Genomic DNA, 18,803 nt, shown 5'->3' with positions numbered 1-18,803 from the left:
GAGAGCTATAAAACTTTTAAAAATCACCTGCTGAAGGACATTTAAGCTTCTCCCAATTGTTTGATTTCCTAATCAATGCTGTAATAAATACCCTTCCTAAGAAAGTTTAGAAGGATCTTTAGACTGAGTATATTTGTCCACTGTAGTTGACGAGAGTGACCCCACAGGACGCTGTACTGAGGGGAGGAGTATGTTTCACTGCGTGGAGAAACAAAGAGCTCTCTCCTAAGCATGACCAACACATTCAGAGATATTAGAATTGCCAACAGGTGGGATGACCTGAAAAAGAACTCCTTGTTTTGACAGTTTAGTAATAGAGCAAAGACTTGCCACGATTGCTCAGCACTAGCTGGATCAGAAGAGGAATTTCCAGACTCGGTTACAAGCACGGCTGGTGGAGGGCTGTGAATCCCACCAGACAGTCTGGAGACAGCTAGACAGGGAGATGAGCAGCAGAGCTCCAAATCAGGCAACAGCACGTGTGAAAGGAGCAGTGACCTGTAGGGAAACTCATAACTCACAGACCAAGCCTCTTCCAGCAGAGGGCAGTGCCTCTGATATGAGACAGGGCCCAGGCCAGCTGGAGCCAGAGCTGGGAACTTCGCTGGAGAGATAGCACCGGCCTGAGGTCAAGGAGAAATTGAACTAAACTCTCCTTTGAAGACTGTAAGTGACATTGGGGAATACTCAGGGAGGGACAGTGGGACCTCACACTACTGTGATTCGTCTGTGTTCTAACGTCCAACAATTTAGGCTGAGTAATAAATCTCTTTTTATAGAGTTTGGCCATTTAGGGCTTGCAAGTAAGGGAATTTGGAGTCATTTTTGCTAGGCTGGCCACCGAGTCTCGCAGGTTTCTGGGTACATGCTTGAACTGAAAAGAAAGTGACATACCTAAAATACAGCCTAGACTCCTGGCCCTGGGGATCTGTGGATTCGACACAAAGTTTACAAATAGAAAGCTAGCAAAGGGAAATATAGTCGGAAGTAACAATTTTATCTAAAAATAGAAACTTAGAATCTAACACCAGAGTTACTATTTGCTTTTGAATTTCAAAGACTACAAAGGATGGCCTTTAAAACAAAACTTAAGCATGTAAGAGGCAGCCAAGCAAATTGTTATACATACAGATAATCAACGATTAAAACAAATTACTCTTTAGGTCTAAACCGTTTCCAATCAAATCTTTCCTGAATATTGGTTACCTTTTCTGCCGTGTAGTGGTTGGAATCAAATGAGAACATAGCTGAGCAGAGTACCATAAAGTCTACTTCTAATGCTGCTGTTTTCGAGCCTTGTGATTTTTTTTTTTTTTTTTTAGTGACTTTAGTATTCGCTGTTAAAGTCAAGGCGGGTCTACCACACGGTAAAAGTACTGTGTGTGTTTAATTGTCAGGCATGGCTAAGTAAAACGCACTGCATCCGAAGTCTAAGGGTAGTTTGCATGCATCTCTCAGCAAAATAGCAAGTGGAAGGAATACCAGTAAGGAGAATAAACTTTCTGGGCTGTTTGATTACCCCTGCAACTTCTAGTCCAGGGATGTTTGGCGTTCTCCTGGTCGCTAGATTATTAGCCCGCAGTCCCGCACCGGCCAGGGAGCGGCTCAAGTCCTAGAGCCGGGCGGCTGGAGGCTGCGGGGCGGAGGCGCTTCTACGGGTTTGGGGGTGGGACGGTCCGCGGCAGCCGCGGACGAGTAAGGACTGACGCCGCAGGTTCCCAGAGGCCTGTTCCCGAGGCCGGAGTCCCGACCCGAAACCGTCCCTGGCCGGCGCGCTCGCTCAGCAGGGTGCGGCCCCAGCGCCACCGGGCTCGCCCCGAAGAGGTGGGACTTTCCCCACCGGAAGTGATCCCGTCCAGTCTCGGGGAACTGGGGCACCTCAGCCAGTGTGTCAGGGAAACCCTTCCGGGTGTGTGCTGGGGGGGGGGGGGGGGGGGGGGGTGGGTGAGAAAAAAAAGAGGTGGGTTCGCTTAGAGTCCCTGCGGCCGCCGCCGGACGGCCCCCGCCCCTTTCCCCGCCGCGAGCAGCAGCGCTGGGGCAGCGGAGAGACAGAGGAGCCAGCGGGTGGCCATGGCCTTGGCCTGACAGAGCCTCCCCGGCGGCCGGGCGGGTGCGGACGGCGGGGTAAGCGGCGGTAGCCTGATCCGGGTGGGAGCCGGGGGAGGCGGCGGCCGGCCCCGCAGGTTCGGGGCGGGGGTCAGCCGGGTAATGTGCATCCTTCTCCCCTTCACAGGCCGGACGACCCCCGCGGGAGCCGGGGCCCAGAAACCCGCCCGGGCAGCAGTAACTGGAACGGAGCCCGCAGGCCTGGGCCGGCTGGGCTGGGCGAGCAGGAAGCGGGGTCCCTGGGCCCCTTTGTGTGAAGGGCGGGGGAGGCGTGCGGGCAGCCCTGGGCTGCGGGCTACTCTGACGTCCGCCTCGCCGCGGGGACCCTCGTCGCGGCCCCCACCCTTTCCTTCCCGGGGGCACGCGCCTCCTCGTCACCCTAGCCGGGCTTTTCCCAGACTCGCCCTCCTCCCCACGCCCCCTGCTCGGGCCGCAGTTCCTATAGGAAGGGCATTACCATCCCTTCCCCACCCTCCCTGACTCTACGCTCTTTCCCCTCCCCCTCCTGTAACTTCCTCTTCTTCCCCGGTTGGGCCCTCTGCTCCTCTGCACTCTCCTCCCCAGTTCGCAGATTTCCGCCCACCTTCCGCCTAGTCTAGCCGCGCCGCAGCTAGCGGGGTGATCTTTCCCCCTCTCTGGTAGGAGTTGGTGAAGGTGAGACTCATGAGGGAATACAAGGTAGTGGTGTTAGGGAGCGGAGGGGTTGGCAAATCTGCCCTTACTGTGCAGTTTGTCACTGGGACTTTCATTGAGAAATATGACCCCACCATTGAAGATTTCTACCGCAAAGAGATCGAAGTGGACTCTTCCCCCTCCGTGCTGGAAATTCTGGACACCGCAGGAACTGAGCAGTTTGCCTCCATGAGAGATCTCTACATCAAAAACGGCCAAGGTTTCATCCTGGTTTATAGCCTGGTTAATCAACAGTCTTTTCAGGTAACCAAACCAAGTCTTGTAATTTGTTAGAAGGGGGTGTGATAATCCGGCATCGACTTCTGGGTTGCTTGAAACGTGCATTAATGACAGTGCTTTGCTTTTGAAAGTTAGACATGACGCATTTTTGAGGTTACTCCAGGCATGGAAGACTATCGGGTTGTTTCTATAGAGCGTAGTAAAGTAACAAGCGTCAACAAATATTTTAAAGCTATTTTTAAGTGAAAGAAAAGTGAAAAAAATGTCAGTCTGTGTATATTTCGCCTGGAATATAACCTTCTGAAGTTGCTTGCTCAATTCAACAAGTATTGATTAACTTACTCAACAAAACATCTAACAAATAATCTCGGGTAAATAGAGCACTTTGAAAAAATTATTTGGAGCCGATTATCTGTTGCACAGATAAGTCCTCTCTGTTTGTCCCACCCACACCTTCCCCTCCCACCCCGCAACACCCCCTCCCGCCGCCCTCCCCTTCTCTCTCAAGTTTCTCAACTAGATTCATAAATCTTAGTGTTGCAAAATGAAGAACTCAAGACCTGCCTTCTAGGCATTTTACTTAATTACTTGGGGCGTGTAGTAGGAAGGAAAGTTACTAATAGAAAAGACTAGTACCTAGAATTAATAACCAACAAAAATCAGGAATGACTCCTTTTCTGCAGTGGATCCAGATTGTTTCTGGTAACTGCCTGTATTTACAGAAAATACGTGGGTCTGGGAACACTGAACAAGTGCAGATTTCTTACTCCGGCTGGGTGGCCAAACTGGATGTGGTCCAATCTCTTAGAAAATCTGTCTTGTCCTTCACTGGGAAACAGACTGAAGGTTTAACGTTATTTTAGGAGATGCGATGGATGTTTCTATTTATTCCTTGAAAATAAATAACCTCATATTGACCCATTATATTGACCTCCATTGATTTAGGAAATGGATATATTTTTTCTGCATTTAAAGGTATGCACTTAATGTAGCTTACTTAAGAGACCTTAAGTGCTTTATCCAATACAATGTGCTAATTCCACTTTCTTTAGTATTTTAAATTAAAGTACTATAGTGAACTTTCCCAGTAACCTGATAGAACAACTTCAGAGATTTTTTTTTAAGATGATAAATTCTGGGGAAATAAATCAACGCTATTGAGACCAAACTAAATTCACTTTATGTGGGCGTAAATTCCCAAACAATAGTATAATAAAAGCATTTTCCCCCAGAAAGTACCAAAGTACTGAAGGTGCTGTTTGACAGGCATTATTTTCCCTAAAGGATCCTCAGGAGATTTGTTATTCTATCAGCTTACTCTCTGGAGGCTGAGAGTCTTTTGAAGGGTGTTTCATAAGATTTCTGTTATATCCATTTCTGTTATAGACATGAATTGGGAGTGAAAAACTGTGCCATTATTTCAGTGGAGATGTAAACTCCTTTGAGCCCAAATGCCATAAGTTTGGATTTTCAGCTGAATTTATGTTTCCATAAAGACAACGGGAAATAAGCGTGACCTAGAAGACTGAGTTGATACATGATCAAACCAAATTGATGTAAATATCAAATAGCTATATTTTTATAGATTTTCACAGTCCTTTGCTTTCCCGTAGACCCACATGTGAATATTCTGTGCTTACTGTGACTTCCAATTAAGCATACATTTTCTATTTAAGGCAAACTTTTAAAATTATGAAATATTACAAAAAAATGATGATTTTTATAATTAAATCTATAATATTGTCTTAAATCAATACTTGCCCCCACCTCCCAAAATTGATGCTACTGGAGGATTGCTAACGCTCTTATGTTTTGTAATTCGTTGTAACTACTTGGAAAAAGTAATACGCATGGGGGAACAATCAAGCAGTAAAAACAAACACAGGCAAAAAAAAAAAAAAAAAAAAAAAAAAAAAACTGTCTTCTTCCCACCCAGACTCCCCTTGCACTGTCCTTCCCAGGAGTTGCTAACTGTTACAGTAGTTTCTAGCGAATTTAAGTGTATTTTAAGGTGTTTGATTTTACCGGAATAAATGCATACCATTCAGTTTAAAATAAAACATTTAAGTATATCCATATGGTTGTAACTCTTTTCTTCTAGGCATTACAGAGTGATTTTTGTTCCCACTTAAAACACTTTCACTCAAGCCCTCTTGCTACATGGCTAGGAATGCATAGATGCTGCAATCCTGTGCTAGGATAACAGGTGTTACAAGGAGTGATGACAAGCAGGCAGGTTTAGGGAGATGGCCAAACATCCTTATGTACGAATGGATTAATCATTTGGAAACTTGCTTTTTAAATCAGTATAGACTGGGGGTGGGTAAAAGTGATTATATGAGTCAAGGTTACTGTGCAACCCATGTTTTATATTCCTGACAAACCTAGCAGGTAGGGTCTGTGGAAATTATCTAGTTCTTACTTCTGTGGACAAAATGATGACGTTTTCTCTGTTTAGGTGTGATTTCATTTTGGATTCAGCTTTGTATACTCACTGAGGTATGACTTTTTGTAATACTGTAATATTTCTGTTACGGTTGTACAAACAGCATAATGTTTTTCTTTCTCTTTGTGATTGCTTGAATAGGATATCAAGCCAATGAGAGATCAAATTGTCAGAGTGAAGAGATATGAAAAAGTCCCACTAATCCTAGTAGGAAATAAAGTGGATCTGGAACCAGAAAGAGAGGTTATGTCTTCAGAAGGCAGAGCTCTGGCTCAAGAATGGGGCTGTCCTTTCATGGAGACATCGGCAAAAAGTAAATCAATGGTGGATGAACTTTTTGCTGAGATCGTCAGGCAAATGAACTATTCATCCCTGCCCGAGAAGCAAGATCAGTGTTGTACAACTTGCGTCGTCCAGTAAAAAAGATAACCTCAATCATGGCCATACCGAGCAGGTTAGTTTTTGATGGAACTGTGTGAATCAGGTAGTGTTTTGTTTTTTGATCAAGTATAACAAAAAGCTGGTTAGTGTTAATACACATGGCACTGTCTTAAATTTCTTTATTTTTAAAATAACATTTTCCATCACACAAAATAGTCAACATTCAATGAAGAAAATTTTTTTAAATGCAGATAAGCAAAGCGGAGGTAAAAAATTGCTTATATTCCCATCACCAAGATTTTAAGTGAGTTATTGTTCTTCCTTCTCTGCTTTATTGGTAACATTTCTTTGGATTGAGTTAAACCATAACACACTTTTTCCCTGTTCTTCTGATTTAGCATCCAAAATGCACAGGAGAGCACTCAGTAATAATTTCAGAAGTTTTGTGGTATTTTCTATACTTTTATGTTTTTATGTCCTGAGCAAGCAAATTGCTGCAATTAAAATCACCAGTTTACTAATCACCAAGTGCTTGATTAACAATACAATTATTTAATCAAATTCATCTGTACCTAACACTTGAGGGACTTAAGTGACCTCTGATAATAACAAATTGTAGTGCCACAATGTACCCTGACTTCATTATAAATATACAGTCCAAACGATAATCTGGTTGAATTATCTGTGATGTGTTAGAAGGAACAGTTTCATGCATTAAAAAAATTTATTCAGTTTAATAAATTATGAGATTAATAGGAACAGTAACAAACCTTCAGGCCTTTCACTGAGTTAAATGATAACTTATAAGTTTTTTAAATGAATGAGTTTTTTTTAAACTCATACTTTTTTTAAAAGTAAGGTTATGTAAAACCTACGAAGCATTTAAAACAAGATTATTCATGTCATGATCTTTTAGTCTAGATTGTAATTGAGCAAATAGTCTCACTTAGACAGTAACACTTAGATAATAAGATAGAACAGCCAATACTGTGAATGACTGAGAAACCGCAGCAAATGCCAGACTAGCCTGGCAGTATCAGGAATGAAATTGATCTTCCTGAGCCAAGGCTGACCTCGAGTCTAGGAGGCAGTGTTGCAAATGGCAACAGGCATTTCAGATTGGAGCAATGATTCCTAATCAAGGGTCTGGCTTTGTGTATGCTCCCTGGAGAAAAGACTAACGGTCCCTAATTTATCTTTTCAGACAAGGTCTCCTGTCAGATAATGTCATCTTTGAAAATGAAGGATGACAACAATGCTTTATTTAAAATGCTTTCACTCATCATCCTTTCGCATACCAGAATATGATGAAAACTCATTTATTTTCTTATGTCTAGCTATATGTATTATTTTATAAAGTCACTTTCCAGACCATAGTCCAGCTTATGTTTGGTTGATAGCATCGCACTTGCATTATAGTCTTTTGAGGAGGGGAGAGGCTTATGGATCAAGTCCCATATTCTTGCTGCTGTAATCTCTCTCATTAAATTGTAAGCCAGCTTCACATTTGAACAAGTTCTGTGTGGTGATTGCATCTTTACTGTTTTGCTCTATTTTTCTATCTGACACTTACTGGGCAGATGATGTAAGTGTCCATACACATTTTGTGTTAGTTTTATCATCTTTTTAAAAATTAATCAACTCCCACGAAATGTTCTCAGTTTTCCTTCCATCATTAATGTAGACAGCTATAGGAGGTTAACTGAATAAAATTGGTCTCACACATGTCAAGAGCCAGCTGTCTCAGCCAAATTGGCAGGTGAATAATTTCTAAAGCTATTTTTGAACCTCTTTTCTTCTGAATCATTTCTGAGTTTATTTCATTTGGTAACTTTTTGTGATCTGAATTATATTTAACCTATTTGGTTACCTACAGGAATGAGTACATAGTTTTTTTTAGTATCTCAAGCCAACTATATATTTTTGGTTAATTAACATACTAAAAATGGAAATTATTATTAATACCTATAATTCATTTTTATAGTAGTGGGTTTTTTATAGTGTGTAGGTTTTTGCTTGTTTTTGTAAGCAGAATATATAAATGAAGATGTTAGCCTTGAAATAAAATATCCAATAAGCTGAATTTCTAAAAATACTAAGGGGAACTCCCTGACCAAGATCTTTTAGAACAAAGTGCACTATATGCAGGGTTGTTTTTTGTTTTTTTTTCTGACATCAAATAAAATTGAACTGATTCCCATATATGGGAATCTCTAATCTGAGGCTAGTAAAATTTGTGGTTGTCCTTGTTCGCCATTTACCTGAAAAGAAAAGAAAATAGATGGTGGATTTTGAATACTATAGCTTGAGTCATGGAGCTTTGAAATCTGTTAGACCCAGATCTAAATTGAATGTCAAATTTTGACAGGTAAAGGTGATTTGAGAAATGTTTGTCCCTAATATTTAGAAGAGTACCTTGTCCAAGTTAGAAATAATAGGATGTAAATCAGAAACACTGTTACTGTTGTTAATTGGTTGTTTTTTAACTGAGAGGGAAAATTTATTAATGCTCTAAGAATTGCTTCTGATAATTCTTCACATTTATGTCTTAACACCTTTCAATTTGGGTCACTGGTCTCTTGCCTAACACCTGTTTGTCTGCATGGCTCCCAGGATTGTTTCCTCACCTTTTACCCTCCCATTAGTAACTTTAGTGTAAGTTTGGAAGCATAACCAGATTCCTTATACACTGCCATCATCCTGATTTCTTTACTGATCTGAGGAGCGTATGATCAAGTGCTTTGAAGGGACTTCTTTTGCTGTATGGCAGCAGTATAATGGAAACTCAGGTCAGCATTGTCTCCCTGTTCTGGTTTCATTCACTACGTCATAGCTCTTCTGTGCTGGTATAAATTATTGGCAGTTCACTGTTTTGGTATATTTTTGTGGAGAAAGATCGATGTTTTGTTAATAATCTCGTAATACTATAAAAGAAGCAAATCACTGTCCTGTGGGAGTTCAGGGAAACAGGGGATCACAACCAATTAGAACAGAGTTTCTTAACATTCTGGGATCTTTGCTGTTTGGGGCTGTCCTGTGCATTGTCAGATGTTTAGCAGCATCCCTAGCTTTTACCCACTAGATGACAGTAGCATCTTCCTAATCCCCCATTATGACAAGAATATCTCCAGAAATTGCCAAATGCCCCCTGGGGACAAAAATTGCCCTTAGTTAAGAGCCACTGAGTTAGAGATATTAGGAGCAATAGCATTTGAATCAGGCTTTGAAGATGGGTAGGACTTGAGGGGATTGGTGGTGGGGGTGGGGGGTGTCAGTGTTGACTTTCAAACAGAAAGAATGCCAAGAAGGAGCATAATCATATCCTAAAATATTCTGTTGATTCCCTAATAGGAAGGGGGGAAGTGCAGTAAAGATGTCTCTTAAATGTGACAGCTTGATATATCCTTTTGGCAAATAGAATGTTTTAAAGATGATTTTTCAAGGATTCCTGTATGTCAGTCCAGTATTGATGAAAGTGATAAAGAAAGAAAATGGGGGGAAAGGGTGTTATTCACTGTGGTTTGAAGGTCTCCTGTAAGATTTTATACCATTTTTCTCAGTGTACTATGGAACAGGTCCTCCCAACTAGAGTAAATGGTGCATAAGAGTACCAAACACAGGGAAGCAAACTGAAAGGACAAAGATCACTATTTATGTCAGCCCCAGTTCATTATGTATTTCAGCCTGAAGAAAAAGGGGAATTCTCGGTTCAAGACTAGCACATCATTTTACATGGCAGCAGAATGCCTGGGATGCTAACAAAGGCTACTGAAAGGCTAAACCATATTTGAACATCATTTTAGTCTAGCTAGACTTACTATTCCTAAATACAGTGGAATTGATTAACATTTTCATGTTTTTTTAAAATAAAAAAAGTAGAATCAGAATGGTTTTTAATTTTTTTAGCTTTTAATTTTAGTTTTTAATTTTTTTTTTTTTTTTTTTTTTGAGACGGAATCTTGCTCTGTCACACAGGCTGGAGTGCAGTGGCACGATCTCGGCTCACTGCAACCTCCGCCTCCTGGGTTCAAGCAGTTCCCTGTCTCAGCCTCCTGAGTAGCTGGGACTACAGGCGCCCGCCACCAGGCCAGCTAATTTTTGTATTTTCAGTAGAGGTGGGGTTTCACCATATTGTCCAGGCTGGTCTTGAACTCTGGACCTCGTGATCCACCCGCCTCGGCCTCCCAAAGTGCTGGGATTACAGGCGTGAGCCAGCCACCACGTCCAGCCTAGTTTTTAATTTTTTATGGTATGCTGGGGCTTTAGCAAATGTGAGGAGAAAAATCCTCAAATCACATCATGTACTTATAATTTGCTATACAAGGTAAATATTAATAATACCAGTAAAACGCTGGAGTGGAATTCTGTTGTAGAAGTTATAGTTTTGTTAGATACTTCTTTTTTTCCCACTGCTCTATTTGCATATCACTTTGAATGGGGAAAATGGCTTATTTAAAATGCTCATCTGTCATCCAGTTCACATGGTGAGTCCAAGTGGAGCAGAGGAGTTGAATGGAGGAAGAAGCATGCTTTGGGGGTGGTATGTACCATAAAGGCCCTCAGCGAACCTTGGGTAAAAGGGAAAAACAAAGCCACCTTGCCCTTTCTGCTACCCCTAATTCTCCCAGACCTTCACTGAATTCGTAGGGTTGGTTCATGGTTTGAGACTTGAGAGTGGACAGATGCCTAGTTAGACCTGCTCTAGATCTGGAGGTGTGTGGTGATTAGAATGACTCTTTGTATATCTGTTCCCTCTTTAATTGCTTCCTTTTAACCTCAAGATTAGGCTTTTATTGCAGAATAAAATGCATATGAGCCATTCAGTTTTACTCCATTACCTCTCTGGCTTAGAATGAACCATCGGTAGAAGTAACAAAAATTGCATCATGGAGTTGGAGAATTGCCACCAAGGAAGTGTTCTAGCCATACTACAGAAAAGATTGTCCCCGTGGGATTACTTCTCAGCAGAATTCTACAATTCAGAAGATAGTATCAGTAAGAAAAACTTAAGTCCTGTCAGCTGTTAGAAAAACGTATCCAATCAAAAACATACTCCCAAGTTCTTTTGATTAGCCAATCTTAGGAATATCAAATTCAGAAAAAGCAATTTAGAGTTGAGGGGTGTACTAACTTACCTGGTCTGATTCAAAGCTAGCAACTGGAATTGGATCATTGGGCTCACACTGCTGTTTATTATCACTGGACTTGGTTATAATATTTGAGATCTCAGAATTGAACTCATCATATTAATTTAAACATACAGAGATTTTAGATCTAGTACATAAAAATAGCTAATCCCATCCCTTCTACCCTGGGTTCACCATAAACATTTTGTGAGCTTGCTTTCTTTCATGCGTGATTCCATCTCCATTCAAGGATTCTATGCCATAGGTTCCGCTTTTGCTCTCTGTGTTTAATGGGTGACAGTGAACACGTTTAAAGACCTAGTCCTCCCACTCCAACCCCAGTAAGCTTCATGAGTACTATGCGCATTAGGATAGAGAAACAAAACAAAAGATATTTAACAAAAACATAACCTGTATCAGAGGAATTCCAGCCTAAGACCAGATGCAGTGGCTCATACCTCTCATCCCAGCACTTTGGGAGGCCAAGGTGGAAGGATCACTTGAGGCCAGGAGTTCAAGACCAGCCTGGGCTATGTAATGAGACCCCCCCGACTCTACAAAAAATAAAAATAAAAAAATTAGCTGGGTCTGGTGGTGTGTGCCTGTAGTCCTAGCTGTTCAAGAGGCTGGGGTAGGAGGATCTCTTGAGCCCAGGAATTCCAGGTTTCAGTAAGCTATGATTGCACTACTGCACTCCAACCTGGATGACAGAGCAAGATCCTGTCTCTGAGATTAAAATTATTATTAAAATAATAATTTTAATGTTTTCTTAAAATTATTAAAATAATTTAATGATTTATTAAAATAGCACTTTTGATGATTTATTGACATTATTATTAAAATAATGATTTATTAAAGTTATAATTCCAGCCTGATGTTTTGCTAATACAACTAACTTTTAACTTGTATATAAAATGATAATTAAACATGAAAGGAAATTCGTTTTCAAAAAAAGTTATTTTGGTTAAATCCCAAGAATATCATATGCCTAAAACTAGAAAAAAATTAAAAGTGATTATGATTACATGCTAATATTTGTGTGTGTGTGTGTGTGAGAGAGAGAGACAGTGCTAGTAAATACCATTGTATTTAGATAAGTTAAGTCCAGTTAAGCTAAAAAGACGTTCATAAACTGCTAAGCCTTTCAGGAGCCTTTGTTAACATACCAGGCATTCTGCTGCCGTGTGAAATGATGTGCTAGTCTTGAATCAAGAATCCCCTTTTTTTCTTCAGGCTGACATAAATAATGATCTTTGTTCCTTTTTGTTCTGTGTTTGGTACTCTCATATACCAATTTACCCCACTTGACAGACCCTATTTATTTCATAATTTCCTGAGCAAAAGATTTGGATTAGTGTGTGTTTTTTGTTTTGTACTTTCCTACAATATTGCATTAGTAAAAAGCTAAAAAGTAGAACCAGACAAGTAAGAGTTTGAATAGAAGCTTCCAGAGTTAAGATTTGTCGAGTGTCTTGCTGGAAACCTGAGAGCGAGGTCGAGGATAACTTGGGTTCTGTCTTGAAAGCTGCAAGTTATACCTTTGCAACGTGCTTGGATGTGATATCCTACAAGTTAAAAAGTACTGATTTGACCAGCTGCCTTTAAACCTTCAGTGATTTATTTTTACATACATGAGTGTATTAGTATATTGAAAATTTTGCTGTCACTGTGGAGCAAGAACATTTGCACTTGAAATTCTAATCTGAAAGAGACTGTTGTTTTTGTTTAATCCGAGCATTTTACTTCAGGATTTATTACTGCAGATAATTATAATTTATTACTCTCTTGAAAAGTAGCTAGTATTAATACTTTGTTTGCTTAAAGGTATGCCTAATGTTAATATTATTGAGCCTAACTCAGGATTTCACAGGAGTATTGTCATCCTGTGTATGTGGATAGACCAAATGTTACCCAGGTTTTTAGAGGGTGGGAAGTGATTAATATATCACATTTTATTCAATATAGATTATGGTTAGTAAAATGATTTGATTATTAATATTTTGGCTAGAAATAAATAACTACTTTCTCAATTTGATTTTAGAGAATGCTTGAACAGGTCTTCAATATTTAAGAGAAATAATCATTTTTGAAAATCCCAACATCTTTATACTTGTTTGATTTAAAAAGGGAAATGAAAATTTATAGCAAATTCATTAATTCAAACTAATTGAAGGAAGTCTTGTCTAAATTACAAAAAAGTATTCATAATGAATACTTTTTATTCATTGTGAATACTGCATATGTAATGAAATACTGTTGTGTTCAAGTAGGTATAGAAATTCCAGCTAGGCCAAAAAAATATAAAGGTCCTTAGTCTAGATATCAAAAGTACAATCCTAGTCTTCTAGAAATTTATAACATAGTTGGAAAAGGAAAACAAATTTACAGCAACCCTGTGAAGAAAGTATTTTTATCCGTTTTTCAATGATGAGGAAACCGGACATGCCCAAGCTTAAATAACTGGTGTCCTAATTAACAATTTAATGCAAAATGTCTTTTAATTGGAAAAATGTTTCTATACTAGTTTCTAAAGAGGAAGACTTTTGTTCTGTTTTTTCCTAATGTGTTTAGGTAGCAGAATTTCAATAATGAGCAGAGTGATGTCCTTTAATAATAATCATTTTTATGATATAGCTGCTTTATAATATAGCTGCTATATATATAGTGCTTTATTAAGCACTATGTCAGGCACTTTGAACACTAATAGAAGTGTAGCTGTCAAATGAAATTAAAATTATGCATTTATAAACATTGGTAGAGCCCTTAAATGATTATAAACTGGTTTCCCTTGGCATTCTTTCATAGTTGCTGTTCTACTTTTGTTTCTGGCTTTATGATAACATTTTTTATCTTATGCGTTTGAAAACAAACATAACTCTACTCCCCTAGAAGCTATTTGGTGATTCAGCACAATTGAAGGACGCTCTGTCTGTCTGAACGATAGATTTTTTTTTCCCTGGTATTAGCTGGAAGGGCAGAAATCTGTGAGCTATAAGAGCAGGGAATGAGGAATTCCAGTCATAAAAGAAGATCCTGTGGTTGGGAGGATGTCCCCCAAAAACGGAAGACCCAAGTGGAAAATGTGAACTGCTGCTATCACCTAGCATCTGACCTAACCTAGGCACCTAGTAGGTGCTCAATATTTAGACCTTGATTGAATTGCATTCCCTCCCTCCCTCCCTCCCTCCCTCCCTCCCTCCCTCCCTTCCTTCCTTCCTTCCTTCCTTCCTTCCTCCTTTCCTTCCTTCCTTCCTTCCTTTTTTCTCTTTCTTTTCTTTTCTTTCTGCAGTCCTCCCACCTTGGCCTTCCAGAGTACTGGGATTACAGACATGAACCACTGTGCCTGGCCTGAATGACATTTTCTCATTTTAATCTCTCAAGAAACTAAATTTGGGAAAAGTCTAACATACTGCCTATTAACTCATAATTAGCATGCATTTGATAACAATACCATTTCCAGTTAAAATGTGAAGCGATCAAGTTCAAAGTAGAAGCAGCATTTGCAACAACTTTTATACTGTAAGATCATTTAAACCAGTAAGGACATTTTAAATATTGCATAAGTATAATACAAGTACAAGGCATAATAATATTATAAAAATAAGCTAGGATAGCTACACACATGCACACACAAAGTACATTATATCCAGTGCATCACTTCTGTGTTTCTGTTTTGTTTTTTCTGTTACCATTTCGCTGTGTATATAGATCTGTTGTCAGTGTTCTCTTTTTAAACTATATATTTCTACATTTTTATGACATGTTTGTCTTAATTGCAGATAAAACTCAGAGGAAATTTGCACAGATGCTGCTTTGGAGAACTTTACAACCTGGGTTGCAGAACTGAGCCTTGGTAAACCTGTCTCTATTACAGCATGTTGCCATACATCTGTTTAAGTGTGTAAGGTCTTTGGCCTTCAAGATCCATCGACCTTAAACAGGAATGCTTAGCACGTTTACCATACATTTAAAATCTATTCTTTATCAATCAGTCCTTTTATAGCTTTCTAAGTTCTTATTGATGGCTAATATGCAAGGGTTAATTTTTAATATTTTAATTGATTTCTTTAATCAGTTTCTCGACTTGTATTTATTAAATACTCAAACTCAGTATTACCTACTCAATGCCTTTTAAAAGAAAGTTATAATGGAGAAAAAATTGAGCCTTAAACAAATGGTTACTTCTGTATATTACCTCGTACCAGTGCTTCATCCTATTTGTAAAATCTTTCTCCTTTAAAATTATTGGTTAATACTTTGAGACTTTGTTTACGTGTGGCAGTGTTGTAAAAAGAAACTAAAGATCACATTTTACCTGTATGGATGGAATATCCCTTTTCTTCAAGTGCAGTTTGTGATGTGTGTGTGGTTTTTTTTTTTTTTTTTTTTTTTGTAATTAACATGTTCTGAAAGTTACAATTGATATTTGAAATTGACTGTAGAGCATTTAGTTGAAGAGTTAAGCATTCAATTCCATTAGGTTTTCACATGTGTTAATCTCATTTACAGCATTGAATTGCGGCAGTAACATTTTCCTTTCTGTGAAGTTCTAAATTTAGTTATGACCTATTTAGCAATGCCTTTGAAAAGGGATATTGTATCCATGGTAAATTAATTGTATACCTAAACAGAGATAGCTCATCTTTGCCTATCAGGCTTGTAATTGACATCTAGTAGACTTCTGCACATGTAAAATTGAATTCAAATAAAATCATATACACTTTCTAGTTCTTAATATTTGTCTTTCTGAATAATAGTTTAAAGCAATATTTGTTAAAGTTTTCTTGCACTATCACAATTGCTTTTTAGTTATTTCTCAAGAAGCATGTTCGTAGTAGAGACAAAATCTGTGTAACAGGAGGGAGAATAGCGCCAAGTCTCTGGGCTATTTTTTATTTTTGCAAATGTGCTTTCTAATAGCCATTGCCTTCCATGTTGTTTACCTAATCAGCACATTTTGTCTGAATACTTGAACATTTTAACAGTAACGCAGGTATAGAATCAGAAAGGAAACTTATGAAGAGTAATATTTTGGTTCAGTTTTAACATCGTGACAATGAGGGCTTTTTCTAGCAATGATTTTTAAATTGTGTAAGTTTGACAGTATTTTATTGTTGGGTTTTTATTTGGTTTTAGTTGTGTGCTTTTCATTTGCAGAAGTTAGTAACTGCAGCTCATCTACTGCACCAAAGTTCTCGATTTTAGGAGCCCAGCTTTAGTCATTTGAACATGCTTCTAAATAAAATAAAACAAAACAAAACCAAAACTATACTTTTGATCTATAATAATAGCTCAATAACTTTGTCAAGGAAAGCTCTAATATATGCAGTGATGGTTTATGAAAGGGTGTGGCAATTTTAAATTTATATTGTGTGTGATGTTCAAATAAAGTGGTATCTACATTCATGTGATTTATTGGTCAGCATGACCATTAATTATTGAGTAGAAATTGATTAAACTTTGATTTCCTTTTTTTAAATCGTGTTGCATTTGATTCCTGAGCAAATTCCCTCAAAGTGAACTCTTATTCTTAAATTTTGAATTTTATGGTGAGATTGTAAAGATAGAGGCAATTGAAACATTGTTACTTATTTATGAACTGCTTGAAATGAATACTTAATTTAAGTTTGCACTTTAATACCAAACTTAAAACCAAACACTCATTTAAAAGTAGGTTAAGTGATCATGGATCATTGTTATTAGCTTTGTGGCTTTGTGAAATTCTAAAGGAATCAAATAATTCATCATGATTTAAATTTTCTAGAGATTTTGATTTTTTGTAGTGTTTCTTTCCTATAGATTGTATTCTTGTTTCTCTCTCTCTCTCTCTCTCTCTCTCTCTCTCTCTCTCTCTCTCTCTCTCTCTCTCTCTCTCTCTCTCTCTAAATTACAGTGTTCATTGTCATTGACCTCAGCAGCAAATTTGACTTGAATTCACTTAGAATCACAGGAATCAGGGGAAAGTGATTTTAAAGGTGGTTTCTCCAGCACATTTTAAGAAAAGGGACCAAAAGTTATTTTAGCTTCCTCAATAGATTGCATGTTGCTTATTAGGATAATAAATTAATATTAAATGCAATATATGTCTTGTCTTTACTATGGCATCTGTTTAGGAGTTGTTCAAATCACTGCAGTAGGGCTCTGCAAATAAAATAATGTAACCTATTATCATGGATCTAATGTACTGTAACTTTATCAGTGAAAGGTAAAATCTCAAATAACAAGTACAAACATTGAACAATTACCTATAAAGATTTGTAACAGTAAAATTTTTCCAATAGATTTCATTCTTGTCATTTTGTAAGACGACCCTGCAGTCCACCTGTTTGTAACTTTTTTAATAAAATAGACATCTGTATTACTGAGGTTGGTTTCTTTAATTATTTGGTGTATTGCTTCATGTTCTGGATTTGCTAACTTATAAATCTTTCTCAAAACTGAAAGTCATTGATTTTTATCAAAATGATCATGTGTATTGCAGTACATTTTTAAACAAAGTTAAACATTCATTTGCCTGTTTCCTTAATTACCATTCTGGCATATTTTTGGGGAAAACTGAGAATGATATGCCCTAAAATATAATATGTAATCAATTTGAATAATTTGTAAAGTCAGAAATTATAGACAATGGCTAAAAAAGAATGATGTATATAACCTGATCTACATGCAGAAAGTGGCCAAACAACAAATTTGTCCACTGGGAATGGTCCATGTATAAAATATTTCAGACAATATATTTTTTTGGAGGCAGTCTTGCTCTGTCACTCAGGCTGGAGTGCAGTGGCACAATCATAGCTCACTTCAACCTTGAACTTCTAGGATCAAGTGATCCGCCTGCCCCAGCCTCTTGAGAAACTGGGACTACAGATGCTTGCTACCATGCCCAGCTAATTTTTCCATTTTTTTTTTTGTAGAGATGGGGGCATCTCACTATGTTGCCCAGGCTGGCCTCAAACTCCTGGGCTTAAACAATCCTCCTGCCTTGGCCTCCCAAAGTGCTTGGATTACAGGGGCGAGCCACCATGTCCAGCCCAGATTTCAGACAATATTAAGCAATACAATTAAATTTGAAAATGTTAAGGAACTCTGACACAATTATTTTGTTTTATTCAGTGAAACATTTTGACAATCACTTTAATTCGCTGTCCAATTCAACATTTTTTAAATTGTTGAATAGATTTTTTAACCTTAATTTTTAAAAATCATTATCAATCTTTTCTTTGAAGTTAGGCAGTTCTGTCGATCCAAATGTACGTGGACTGCATTTTTAAAATATTTGTAAATGAATGGGTAGTTTTATGTACCTATATCATATAGAAAATATCTTATTGTTTATTATCATCAATTATTGGCATTCAATTGGGCTCCAGACACTCCATATGTGCTGCCTTAGATGCTGCCCTTGCAGTCAATACATAACTTTTTTCTAAAATGAAGGCACTCAGGATTTCAGGACCTTCCACCTTTTTTCCACTAAAGGAGTGGTATCCCTTCATCCAGCAAGGTCAACGTGTTTAACCAAGTGAGTAACAGGGTGAGAGGACAGGAAGGTAAGAGCTAAGGAAAACTAGCCTGATGAGCCAAATCAGCATTGAATATCAGTAAGGGACTCCGTCACAGCCGACTACCTTTATCTCCTCCCCATTGTCCTCTTCGTGCCATTCTTATCCTGGGAAAAGATTTACCTAGTCTTAACACTTTTCCAGGTTATAGCATCTTGGGGTCAAGCTTCAAGGCTATAAGATTTCTCATTTAGATTTAAAGTAGAGACCATTTTTCAGTTAAACTTCAGCTTGTACACATACTAATCTCATTTGAACTTTACCGCTAGC

General features: G+C 38.4%; 1 protein-coding gene across 2 annotated transcripts; it reads left to right on the top strand.

The window, feature by feature from the left end:
• The first annotated feature begins 588 nt into the window (after nt 1-588).
• On the top strand, nt 589-17,336 carry RAP2C (RAP2C, member of RAS oncogene family). Of its 2 annotated transcripts, none has more exons than XM_030934324.1 (4): nt 589-666; nt 2,234-3,042; nt 5,606-5,918; nt 14,751-17,336. In XM_030934324.1, exons 2-3 carry the CDS (start codon nt 2,770-2,772, stop codon nt 5,882-5,884), a joined length of 552 nt encoding a protein of 183 aa, XP_030790184.1. In that variant the 5' UTR covers nt 589-666; nt 2,234-2,769; the 3' UTR covers nt 5,885-5,918; nt 14,751-17,336. The 2 variants fall into 2 exon arrangements, with proteins under 2 accessions (XP_030790184.1, XP_030790183.1); XM_030934323.1 differs by lacking the exon at nt 589-666 and adding an exon at nt 1,895-2,124.
• Nucleotides 17,337-18,803: the final 1,467 nt, after the last annotated feature.

Source organism: Rhinopithecus roxellana, chromosome 7 (assembly GCF_007565055.1).
Source record: "Rhinopithecus roxellana isolate Shanxi Qingling chromosome 7, ASM756505v1, whole genome shotgun sequence".
NCBI classification, from domain to species: Eukaryota; Metazoa; Chordata; class Mammalia; order Primates; family Cercopithecidae; genus Rhinopithecus; species Rhinopithecus roxellana.
Note: the sequence above shows the minus strand (reverse complement) of the source record. Positions and strands in the feature narration are given on the sequence as shown.

What these genes read in the sequence shown, in the direction of transcription:
- RAP2C (XM_030934324.1), top strand. Translation starts at nt 2,770, where the DNA reads ATGAGGGAATACAAGGTAGTGGTGTTAGGGAGCGGAGGGGTTGGCAAA. An exon ending in TTAATCAACAGTCTTTTCAG is followed by an intron (nt 3,043 to 5,605) that starts GTAACCAAACCA and finishes TTGCTTGAATAG; the next exon opens with GATATCAAGCCAATGAGAGA.